Source organism: Oncorhynchus nerka, linkage group LG10, assembly GCF_034236695.1.
Source record: "Oncorhynchus nerka isolate Pitt River linkage group LG10, Oner_Uvic_2.0, whole genome shotgun sequence".
NCBI lineage: Eukaryota > Metazoa > Chordata > Actinopteri > Salmoniformes > Salmonidae > Oncorhynchus > Oncorhynchus nerka.
In genome coordinates, this window is record NC_088405.1 from 52827788 (window position 1) to 52841039 (window position 13252).

General features: G+C 43.8%; 1 protein-coding gene across 2 annotated transcripts; it reads left to right on the forward strand.

Annotated features, from left to right (window-relative positions):
• Positions 1-687: 687 nt before the first annotated feature.
• On the forward strand, positions 688-12616 carry tmprss15 (transmembrane serine protease 15). 2 transcript variants are annotated; one of them, XM_029670356.2, is made up of 25 exons: positions 689-1055; positions 1229-1368; positions 1462-1529; positions 1647-1783; positions 4000-4083; positions 4209-4328; positions 4678-4786; positions 5475-5584; positions 5693-5830; positions 6122-6271; positions 6635-6740; positions 6844-7012; positions 7124-7265; positions 7491-7580; positions 7663-7788; positions 7924-8067; positions 8203-8313; positions 8432-8564; positions 8734-8829; positions 9107-9156; positions 9289-9529; positions 9793-9974; positions 10656-10751; positions 11616-11755; positions 12028-12616. In XM_029670356.2, exons 1-25 carry the CDS (start codon positions 935-937, stop codon positions 12187-12189), a joined length of 3165 nt encoding a protein of 1054 aa, XP_029526216.2. In that variant the 5' UTR covers positions 689-934; the 3' UTR covers positions 12190-12616. The 2 variants fall into 2 exon arrangements, with proteins under 2 accessions (XP_029526217.2, XP_029526216.2); XM_029670357.2 differs by lacking the exon at positions 10656-10751 and having other exon boundaries at positions 688-1055.
• Positions 12617-13252: the final 636 nt, after the last annotated feature.

Genomic DNA, 13252 nt, shown 5'->3' on the forward strand with positions numbered 1-13252 from the left:
ATTTTTAAGCCTTGAGACAATTGAGACATGGATTGTGTATGTGTGCCATTCAGAGGGTGAACAGGCAAGACAAAATATTTATGTGCCTTTGAACAGGGGTATGGTACTGTAGTAGGTGCCAGGCGCACCGGTTTGTGTCTAGAACTGCAATGCTGCTGGGTGTTTCACGCTCAACAGTTTCCTGTATATATCAAGAATGGTCCACCACCCAAAGGACATCCGGCCAACTTGACATAACAGTGGGAACCATTGGAGTCAACATGGGCCAGCATCCCTGTGGAACGCTTTCGACACCATGTAGAATCCATGCCCCGAAGAATTGAGGCTGTTCCGAGGGCAAAAGGGGGTGGGTGCAACTCAATATTAGGAAAGGGTTCATAATGTTTGGTATACGCAGTGCACCCTACATGTGTGTGGAGTATCGTCCGTTTGGAAGTTGTATTCTGTTATTTCATTGTATCACATGCTGACCGAATGGTCAGATTGAGATGGGTTCAGAGTGAAGGGACTGTGCCAACCTCCATCCTTTAGACCCACTGACTTCTTTTGTCATTCTCAGTGCTCTTGTTATTAAGGACACTCATTAGTGATATCACCAGTGATGCAGCATAGATTGGCTAACACTTTGTTGTTCCAGTGACTCTGCACAATAAAAGGTTTACTGCGGCCCCTCACAGAGATAAAGGGCCAAGCTCTTATGAATAAGTCGCCCTTCAGAGAAATTCTCCTCGGCGGAGAGTCAAAGAAGCAGGCTGTAGATACAACAGAAAACGTAGGGCGCAGTTGGAGACTCACTCTGCAGTGCAGAATCCTATGATAGTTCATGACAGAGAAAGTGATTGAATCCCAGGGAATTCTGTGTGAGGTGTCTGTGTGAGGTGTCAGCTGAAGGACAAGAAGACCGTGTGAGTGTGTGAGAGGACGTCAGGGAGCCATGTGGCGTGGGAAGCGACGTTGGTCGTCCACGGAGGTGCTGCTGAGTGTCCTGTGTCTGACCCTGCTGGCGGTGTGTGTCAGTCTCATCATCATCACCTGGCTCGCCATGCAGACTGACCGTAAGAAAAAACACTCCAGACTTTTGTTTTCTTTCCTCCCATTTCTGTAACACTCTATGCTGTGCATAACTTATGGGTAAAACATATCCATTTGCCATAGTTTTGTTTTTGTTCTGTTGGTCTTGTATGGAGTGACAAGTGTCAGTCACTGACAGTATGTGTGTTTGTCCCAGTGGACCAGTGTGGTCTTGGTGGGACTGAGTCTGTGTTCAGTGGGAGGCTGGTCATTACGAGGGGGGCTGTGTTTACTGAGAAGCTGAGAAACAGGAGCAGTCTGCAGTTCAAGTCCCTGGCCTTCGACACAGAGCATTTGGTATGCCGGGATAACATACACACATGTATCATTCTCCTGTCCACTCTCCTACACACTTTAGCCTTGTATTATAAATACTGTATTTTCTCACAGATATCTGACGCTTACGGCTGTGGCTCCCTCAATAATGATTTCAAGGCCTGTGAAGTTTTAGAATTCAGGTGAGAATTCAGGTGTATAATGATGTTTACAAATGACAACCTCATAGCATAGTTACATATACTGAAAGTGACAATGTCGTTATACCCTTTCTGACCATGAATCACCCCATGTGACAGCAATGGCAGTGTGGTGGTGAACTTTGACCTGCAGTTTCGTCAGAGTGTGGAGGTGAAGGAGGCAGAGCAGCAGCTGGTGGCTGGGCTTCAGAGCACTGGGGGCCTGGTGGTTAACCAAAATAGCATCCAGGTCAGAGGTATACAGTAAATATGGAAAGTATTTATACCCCTTTATTTTTTTTCCACATTTTGTTACGTTACAGCCTTATTCTAAAATGGATTAAATAGTTTTTTTCCCTCAACAATCTACACGCAATACCCCATAATGACAAAGCCAAAATAGGTTTTTAGATTTTTTTTGCAAGTGTAATAAATTCCTTGAAGTTTATGAAGTGTGCAACTCTTTTTTTTAATAGTTTATTGCAAAAATATTAAAAACAACTGAAATATCACATTTACATAAGTATTCACACACTTTACTCAGTACTTTGTTGAAGCACCTTGGGCAGCAATTACAGCCTCGAATCTTCTTGGGTATGACGCTACAAGCTTGGCACACTTGTATTTGGGGAGTTTCTTCCATTGTCTGCAGATCCTCTCAAGCTTTGTCAGGTTGGATGGGGAGTTTCACTGCACAGCTATTTTCAGGCCTCTGCAGAGATTTTCAATTTGTTTCAAGTCCGAGCTCTGGCTGGGCCACTCAAGGACATTCAGAGACTTGTCCCGAAGCCACTCCTGCATTGTCTTGGTTGTATGCTTAGGGTCGTTGTCCTGTTGGAAGGTGAACTTTCACCCAACTTTGAGGTCCTCAGCATTCTGGAGCAGTTCTTCATGAAGGATATCTCTGTACTTTGCACCGTTGATCTTTCCCTTGATCCTGGCTAGTCTTCCAGTGCCTGCCACTGATTAACATCCCCACAGCATGATTCTTCCACCACCATGCTTCACCGTAGGGATGGTGCCAGATTTCCTCCAGACGTGACGCTTGGCTTGGCATTCTGGCCAAATAGTTCAATCTTGGTGTAACGGCTGTTGGTGGAAGAAGGTGAGGACCAAAGTGCAGCGTGGTACGTGTTCATGTTATTTTATTGACACTGAACACTAAATACAAAAATAACAAAGGGAATAACCAAAACAGTTCTGTCTGGTGCAGACACAAGGACAGAAAACAACTACCCACAAAACCCAGTGGGAAAAAGCTACCTAAGTATGGTTCTCAATCAGAGACAACGATAGATAGCTGCCCCTGATTGAGAATCACACAGGCCAAACAAAAAAGAAATACAAAACATAGAAAATGAACATAGAATGCCCACCCTAGTCACACCCTGGCCTAACCAAAATAGAGAATAAAAGCCTCTCTATGGCCAGGGCATGACACTTGGTTTCATCAAACCAGAGAATATTGTTTCTAATGGTCTGAGAGTCTTTAGGTGCCTTTTGGCAAACACCAAGTGGGCTGTCATATACCTTTTACTGAGGAGTGGCTTCCGTATGGCCACTCTACCATAAAGGCCTGATTGGTGGAGTGCTGCGGAGAAGGTTGTCCTTCTGGAAGGTTCTCCCATCTCCACAGAGGAACTCTAGAGCTCTGTCAAAGTGACCATCGGGTTCTTGGTCACCTCCCTGACCAGGCTCTTCTCCCTCGATTGCTCAGTTTGGCTGGGAGGCCAGATCTATGAAGAGTCTTGGTGGTTCCAAACTTCTTCCATTTAAGAGTTATGGAGGCCACTGTGTTCTTGGGGACCTTCAATGCTGCAGAATTTATTTGGTCCCTTTCCCCAGATCTGTGCCTCGACACAATCCTGTCTCGGAGCTCTATGGACAAGTCCTTCGACCTCATGGCTTGGCTTTTGCTCTGACATGCACTGTCAACAGTGGGACCTTATATAGACTTTCTAAATCATGCCCAATCAATTGAATTAACCACAGGTGGCCTCAAATAATCTCAAAGATGATCAATGGAAACAGGATGCATCTGAGCTCAATTTTTCAAGTCTCATAGCAAAGGGTCTGAATACTTATGTAAATTTAGGTATTTCTGTCGTCTAGTTTTAATACATTTGCGAACATTTCTAAAAACCTGTTTTCACTTTGTCATTATGGGGTATTATGTGTAGAATGATGAGGGAAATGTTTTATTTGATCCATTTTAGAATAAGGCTGTAAAGTAACAAAATGTGGGAAAAAATAAAGGGGTCTAAATACTTTCCAGATTTACTGCATACCTGTGACCTGGATGCTATTGTCAGAATACTTTCCGTATGCACTGTAGGTGTAAAACACACCTTATACATACCGATACATGATCATAGTATTGGGAAGAAAATGGGATCTAGATCTATTACCACATTACTCATCCAGAAGACTTGTCTGAAATGAGAATTTGAACCTATATGATGTTTTTGTTTAGTGAAAGAGGACCTAACTACATACCAGCCGACCTCTTCAACCAAATGGACCACTACACCTCATCTTTCCACTACATCTTCTTCAGGTGAGAACGTAATCGATAGGAAACACTTACAGTAGATTAGTCGTACTGTAGTACTGTACCAGTACCATTTTTTAAAATTTTTATACATTTCATTGATGATGGCGAATGATGATTAATGTCCACAGGGAAATGCCCACCTTATCATATGGCCTGTGGGGACGGCACTACATGTGTGGCCACCATGCAGTTTTGTGATGGAGTAGACAATTGTCCTGATGGCTCAGATGAAAACCATACTCTCTGTGGTGAGTGTTTGAGACTCAGTCTTTGCTGATTATGGAGGCCTCGTAACCTCGTCCCTACACTCTTAGAGAAAAATAATTCCAAAAGGGTTCTTCGGCTGTCCCCATAGGATAACCCTTTTTGGTACCAGGTAGAACCCTTTTTGGGGTTCCATTTTGAACCCTCTAGGTGAGATCCGGCTGGTGGACGATTAATAACGAAGTGGAGAAACATTGTTCTTGACTGTATAGATGGTACAGAGTAACAAGAATGCCATGTCAACTCATAATGTGGAGTCTGGTAATGTGGTCATGAGTGCATTGGGTAGTATAACAGACTTGAACTGTGTGGATATCTCTCATATTTTCATAGCAACAAAGTGCGATGGCCAATTCCTTCTTCTTGGTCCTACGGGCTCCTTCCATTCTGAAAACTTCCCTCTCCCCTACAACAATGGCATGATTTGCCGCTGGGTCATACGGTAGTCCTGCTTCTGACACTAACTACACACTACTCACTTTCATATACTTTTACCTGACATACCAGTGCTACCTCTCTACTTTTTGTGCTACCTTAATTAATTAAAAAATATATATATATACACAGTACCAGTCAAAAGTTTGGACACACCTACTCATTCTACGGTTTTTCTTTATTTTTACTATTTTCTACATTGTAGAATAATAGTGCAGACATCAAAACTATGAAATAACACATATGGAATCATGTCGTAACCCAAAACGTTGTTACATATATATTTTATATTTGAGATTCTTCAAAGTAGCCACCCTTTTGCCTTCTTGATTTTTTCATGGGTGACAGGGTAGCCTAGTGGTAAGAGCGTTGGACTAGTAACCGGAAGGTTGCAAGTTCAAATCCCCGAGCTGACAAATCTGTCGTTCTGCCCCTGAACAGGCAGTTAACCCCACAGTTAACCGACAGTTAACCCACTGTTAACCCACAGTTAACCGACTAGACACAGAGTAGCTGAACGGATGATCTCTGCATGTGTGAGGTGTGATGGTGTGGGGTTACTACATGTTATTTCATAGTTTTGATGTCTTCACTATTATTCTACAATGTAGCAAATAGTAAAAATAAAGAAAAATCCCTTGAATGAGTAAGTGTGTCCAAACTTTTGACTGGTACTGTATATTTCTTATTTTTAGAGTTCAGAAAGGACTGGCCATAAAGATGAATTTCCACTCATTCGACACAGAAGAAGAGATTGATACTCTCAGTCTGTATGAGGGCACAGGACAGGGGAAAAATCTGACATGTAAGTATATAACACTCCTGAGCAAATATGTACTAATTTCTATTCAGCAAAATATCTATATAAACTACAGTAATAGCCCACCTACCACCCACTATGGCTGTGTTTCAGACCTGCTGTCAGGCCGTTCCCCAGGCACTGTGTGGCTGCTGTCTGACAAGGCCACTGTTGAGTTCTCTTCTGACGATTACAACAATTTCCACGGATTTGACGCCACCTACTCAGCAGAAGACATCAGCAACCTCTCTAGTAAACTTAAAGCAGCGTATCCCAAACTCGGTCCTCGGGACTCTAAGGGGTGCACGTTTTGGTTCTTGCACTAACACTACACAGCTGATTCAAATGATCAAAGCTTGATGATTAGTTTATTATTTGAATCAGCTGTGTAGTCCCTTGGGGTCCCGAGGACCGAGTTTGGGAAACCCTGCCTAAAAGATTTCCTTTGAAGTTATCAGAACAAACTAGAAGGAAGATTGCAATATGATTTGGTTTTGGGTCTCTGTGAAATGGCCGTGACAGTGTTCCTCTCTGTCCTCTCAGATGAAGAGAGGCTGAGCTGCTCCTTTGAGGAGGGCCTGTGTTTCTGGAGGCAGGAGCCTGAGGATGAAGGGGACTGGATACGCACCAATACCCCAACATTCCCCCCTTTCACAGGCCCAAACTTTGACCATACATTTGGTAACCAATCAGGTGTGTCATTATGTGACAAGACATTACTTTACTTAGCTGAGACTTTATGATTTAGTTTAGTTTTTAGTTTAGTTTATTTTATTTTTACAGGGACAGTGCACATTAATCAACGTTTCAGTAAAAGTGCCGGTTTTAGCCAGCCGGCTAATTTTCAACCGCAGTCCCTGGGCAGGTTATTAAAAACAATTACAATATAGACAATAGCACCATAGAACAAGCAAGACATAGCAACATAGGACAAGCAAGACATAGCATACAGACAGAGCAACATAGAACAAAAAGCAGGAAGACAATTTCATGTCGAAGTCGCAATGCTGCAGTCTGTTTCTGTTCTGTGACTGTTATTGTGTTCTGACGAAACAGGCTACTACATTGTCACACCGGGAAGCCCTGGCCAGTGGGAGAAGAACTTCAAGATTCGCAGCCTCCGATTAGCTCATTCAAAAGAACCAATGTGTCTGAAGTTCTGGTAAGTGACCCTCTCTCCCTCTATTCATGTACTGTCTGTGGATATCCATCTCTAAACACATAGCCTCTCACCAGATGTGTATTTATGCTGCTTGTTGCTCCAGGTACCACATGTATGGAGAGAATGTGCATCGGCTGAGGGTGTTGGTAGAGAGGCGGTCAACTTCTTTGGTCAGAGAAGCTTCAGTCATTGTGGTCTTCCAGAAGGAGGGGAACTATGGAGATAACTGGAACTTTGGCCAGGTCACCCTGAACAGCACAGCTGATGCAACGGTCAGAGCGCTCTGAATCCCACACTGTGTCATTGCCACGTTGTTATACTTGGCTGTGCATGTTACGTCTTTCTATAAGGATCTGTCTCTTCGCTGCGATGTTCTTCTCCAGGTGGTTTTTGAGGCTCAGAAGAAGGGGGGTATGAAGAATGACATCGCCCTGGATGACATTAGTCTGACAAATGGTCCCTGTGGGGCGGACCCACCAGACCCAACAGTGGTTCCCACCCCTACAACACCACCTCCAATACCTCGTATGTTACTGTTAAGCACATGGTCTTCACATGGAACACTTTGACACAGGCCGTCCATTCCGAACAGAAACACCCCATCATCGTTAACCAGCACACTCATCCACTACCACCGAGTCACCAACTCGCCCTCTCTCACCTGACAATCACTGTTCTGTGTCCGTTAATGTCATGTGTCCTTGTTTTCCATGGTAGCATCTAAAGCGTGTATTCCTTCCTCTTTCTCAGCTGACTGTGGAGGACCTTTTGACCTCTGGGAACCCAACTCTACATTCAGCTCCCCCAACTACCCACACTCCTATGGAAACAAGGCTTCTTGTACGAACTTTTTTACATTTTATTTTATTTTATTCTAATTGGTTGAAATGTGGTGTTCATACATCTGTTTATCCTGGGAAAGGTTTGTGGACTCTTCATGCCAGGGAAGGATGGAACATCCTGCTTCACTTCCTGGATTTTGACGTTGAGTCGACCTATGACATGGTGGAGGTGCGGGATGGGGCGGGGCCACAGTCTGAACTGCTGGGTGAGTCTCTGACCCTCCTCTTACTGTGACGTCCTTCCTACACGAGCCTCTGTCATGTTACCATGACACTGTTAGTTGTTATTGAATATGCAGATGAGGTTTACTGTGGTGAATTGATGAGTGTTTTTTTGTCAGGTGTCTTCACTGGTACTGATGCTACCTTTCCAGATGTGATCTCCACAGCCAATCAGATCACAGTGATATTCTTTTCGGACAGTACAGGGTACGGCAGAGGGTTCCGTGCCAACTTCACATCTGGATTAGCACTGGGCATGCCAAGTAAGATTTTATATTAAGTAACCAATTCAACATTCTAAAGTCCAAAATGAGTAGTTCTGAATTAACCTTACCTGATGTACTCTTTGTTCTTCAATAGCCAAGTAACCAAACTGCCTTTGTCATTTCAAATTCCAGAGCCTTGTGTCACTGGGCAATATCGGTGTCAGTCTGGAGAATGTATCTCCAATGCCAGGGTGTGTAACGGCCAACCAGACTGCGCTGACTCCTCAGACGAAGCTGACTGTGGTGAGTAAAACAAATGAAGCTGTGACCCTGTTCACACTCATACAGCAATTCATGCCAGTAAAAGTCACGTGGGCCAAAAGACTGGTAAAGTGGTTCTCCATGATTCTATGCGTTTTAGTGCATCAGGTATCAGTGGACAGTACGAGTGTCAGACATCTGCAGCTCCAGGTCCAGACCACCCGGTACACAACCTGTGGTCAACACTGGAACTCTCAGCTCTCCCACTTCATGTGTCGTTACCTGGGCTACAGGTGAGACCTCTGCTGTGTGTGTGTGTGTGTGTGTGTGTGTGTGTGTGTGTGTGTGTGTGTGTGTGTGTGTGTGTGTGTGTGTGTGTGTGTGTGTGAGAGACAGTCATTCTTTGTATGTTTGACAGAGTGAAGGACAGGGAGTCAGTCACTGTGTTAACATGTACTCTAGATCAGGAAGTGCCCTCCTCATACCATCCACAGAGAAAGACTCTCCCTTCACCACCGTGAGTGTGGCAGCCAACGGTACCCTGGACCTGACCCCCAGGTACACTACATTCAACAAACGGCTTTAATTTATGTTTTTTTTTTAAATAAGTAATTTAGCAGGTGCTCTTATCCAGAGCTACTTACAGGAGCAATTAAGTGCCTTGCTCAAGGGCACATCGACCGATTTTTCACGTAGTCGGCTCGGGAATTGAGGAAATCCAACCTTTCGATTACTGACCCAACCCTCTTAACCGCTAGGCTACCTGCCTCTAATAATTCAACTTTGATTCAACAGTCATACCAGCATCCAACTTGTTTGCTTCTATTTCCCATAGTGAAAAATGTACGGGTGAAAAGGTTATATCTTTGGAATGTGACAACCAACGTGAGTATGAAAAGCATAAAGCATCAACATAGTAACATGATACATACTGTAAGTCCTCATTCACATATAGACATTGACACGTATTGACAACTGAACAAAATACACTCAAAAACACTATACTGTGCATTTTAGCGTGTGGCGTCCGTATGGTCTCCCAGAAGATGAATCGAAGTGGGTCCACTGAACGAAGGAGGGAGGAGAAAGGAGAGGAGGAGTCGGAGGAGAGTGGAACTGTCAGAGTGGTGGGAGGGACAGACTCTCGTAAGGGGGCGTGGCCATGGATGGTGTCGCTGTACTTTAGGGGCCGCCATGTGTGTGGAGCTACTCTGATTGACAACGAGTGGTTGTTCACCGCTGCACACTGCGTTTATGGGTGAGGAATCCTCCTCTGCATTTATACTGTTGGTTTATGCTCCCGTATTCACCTTTACTTTGTGTACACTGTAAATATACACTGTGTATACACCTGAGCCTCACCTTTCTCTGCACACAACATGTCACATGTTTCTGTGCATTTACCCTCAACTGAGTTTGACCTATTTGAGTACAGAGTAGCTCTGCCATTGTTTTTCTGGTCCATACATTTGGAGTTTCACAGCCCATGTCTACGTTGACGGCTGTCTTTTTATCCTGCAGGAAAAATATTCACCTTTCCAACTGGGAGGCAGTTTTGGGCCTTCACTCCCAGGACAGTGTAGATGTCCTCCCATCACAGACCCGAAAGGTTGACCACATCATCATGAACAAACACTACAACAGAAGGACCAAGGATGCTGACATCGCAATGATGCACCTTCAAACAAACGTCAACTTCACAGGTGTGCAATCAAACACCCCTCTGCTCTACATAGCCTGAGAGTTTGGCCTAATGTCAGATTGGCACTGAGCACAAGGGGCCATGTCATGTTGTGTTCATATAAAGTGGATTATTAAGTAGATAATTAAGTAGATGTACCTCACATATTCACACAGATCCACACACACAGGATTTAATATTCACACAGATCCACACACACAGGATTTAATATTCACACAGATCCACACACACAGGATTTAATATACACACAGATCCACACACACAGGATTTAATATTCACACAGATCCACACACACAGGATTTAATATACACACAGATCCACACACACAGGATTTAATATTCACATAGATCCACACACACAGGATTTAATATTCACACAGATCCACACACACAGGATTTAATATACACACAGATCCACACACACAGGATTTAATATTCACACAGATCCACACACACAGGATTTAATATACACACAGATCCACACACACAGGATTTAATATACACACAGATCCACACACACAGGATTTAATATTCACATAGATCCACACACACATGATTTAATCTTCACACAGATCCACACAAACAGGATTTAATATTCACATAGATCCACACACACAGGATTTAATATTCACATAGATCCACACAAACAGGATATCATATTGACACAGGTCCTTCTTCTACAGATAACATTCAACCCATCTGTCTGCCAGGAAGTGGCCAGCAGTTTGAGGCTGGGATGAAGTGTTTCATTACAGGCTGGGGAGCAGAAGTAGAGCAAGGTTAGGACTTTGGTGTCACTCAATCAAATCAAATTGTATTTGTCACATACACGTGTTTAGCAGATGTTATTGCGGGTGTAGCGAAATGCTTGTGTTTCTCGCTCCAACAGTGCAGTAATATCTAACAAGTAATGTGTAAAAATACACTCAATCTAATGTAAAGGAATGGAATTAAGAATATATAAATATTTGTACGAGGAATGTCAGAGCGGCATAGAGTAAGATACAGTAGAATAGGACAGAATACAGTATATACATATGAGATGTAATGGAAAATATGTGAACATTATTATTTAAGTGACTAGTGTTCCAATTATTAAAGTGGCCAGTGATTTCAAGTCAATGTATAGGACAGCAGCCTCTAATATGCTAGGGATGCCTATTTAACAGTATGATGGCCTTGAGATAGAAGCTGTTTTTCAGCCTCTTGGTCCCAGCTTTGATGCACCTGTACTGACCTTGCCTTCTGGATGATAGCGGGATGAACAGGCAGTGGCTCGGGTGGTTGTTGTCCTTGATGATCTTTTTGGCCTTCCTGTGACATCGGGTGCTGTAGGTGTCCTGGAGGGCAGGTAGTTTGCCCCTGATGATGCGTTGGGCAGACCGAACCACCCTCTGGAGAGCCCTGCGGTTGCGGGTGGTGCAGTTGCCGTACCAGGCGGTGATACAGCCCGACAGGATGCTCTGAATTGTAAAAATTTGTGAGGGTTTTAGGTATCAAGCCAAATTTCTTCAGCCTCCTAAGTTAGTTCACAATGTCATTAACAGGTTAATCTGAGGATATGGTTGATGAAAAGTGCTATACAATTGAAATTGATCGTTATAATTGATGTATGTGCCTGTAAATGTTGATATTCCCTCCAGGCACATCAGCTAATGTGCTGCAGCAGGCAGTGCTGCCCCTGGTGAGCCGCTCTGAGTGTCAGAAGCTGCTACCTGAGTACAACATTACAGCAAGGATGGTGTGTGCCGGCTACTCTGAGGGGGGAGTGGACTCCTGCCAGGTACATGGATTTCAATGGTCATAACCCTCTGTGGGCAGAACACGCTACATGTCTGTGAAAGAACTGCACCAGGAAAACTTTCAGATAGTATACTATCCCAGTGGAGCAAAAGATGGTATACTGCCCCCAAGGCAGCACTTGATAGTAAGGTTTGGGTATTTGTGTATTGTACAGTACAATGCCAGCTGTACACAATGCCATCCACATTTAGTAGTATCCATGTACAGTGTGCGAGAATTATGTCCACTGACTGTGTCTTCCTGTTGTTTTAGGGGGACTCTGGAGGTCCTCTCATGTGTGAGAAGGATGGCCACTGGGTGCAGGTTGGCGTGATTTCTTTTGGTGTGGGGTGTGGCCGCCCCCAGCGCCCTGGTGTGTACGCCCTGGTCTCCCAGTTCACTGACTGGGTCGTCCAGACCAGACGGCTCTCCTGACACTGGGGACACTGGGATTACAGGCTCCAGGGAAACAGAATATTCAGTCCTGAATTAGGATCATATGCAGTCTTGGTTACTAAATCAATCAATGCGTTTGAATAAGTACAATGGTGTAACACAGATTTACAGGGATAAGCAAAATATGTACAAATAATTGTTTGCATTTCTATGCTATCTTATACTTATAAAAATCAGTTGTTGTACCTACAACACAAATGAGACTTCCCATGGCTGGTCCTGAAGAAGAAATTAAATGTTGTGAAATTATGACACAAGATGGCAGTATCTTGCGTATTATGCTTTGGAGATGTTGTGTTTTTTTTCACACCACAATGCCTTGTGAATTAAAGTGATATTGTATGCATTTGATCTTAATACTAGAGACAAACCTTCTTACTGTTAATAAATGTTTACATATTTCCTATTCCTTTTCAAGTCATTGAATGGTAAAAGTTGGGGCTGAATAGTTAGAATGCTCATGTACTGTATACACTGAGTGTATCAAACATTATGAACACCTAATATTGAGTTGCACCCACACTTTTGCCCTCAGAACAGCCTCAGTTCGTTGGGGCTTGGACTCTACAAGGTGTCGAAAGTGTTCCACAGGGATGCTGGCCCATGTTGACTCCAATGCTTCCCACAGTTGTGTCAAGTTATCTGGATGTCCTTTGTGCGGTGGACCATTCTTGATACACACGGGAAACTGTTGAGCATGAAACACCCAGCAGCATTGCAGTTCTTGACACAAATCTGCCTGGCACCTACTACCATACCCCGTTCATAGCCACTTAAATCTTTTGTCTTTCCCATTCACCCTCTGAATGGCACACATACACAATCCATGTCTCAAGGCTTAAAAATAATTATTTAACCTGTCTCATCCCTTTCATCTACACCGACTGAAGTGGATTTAACAAGAGACATCAATAAGGGATCATAGCTTTCAGCTGAATTCACCTGTTCAGTCTACGTCATGGGAAGAGCCGTTCTGAATGTTTTGTATTCTCAGTGTATGTTGTGACTGTTCTGATAGAGGAGTGCGTTGCACGCCAGGTGC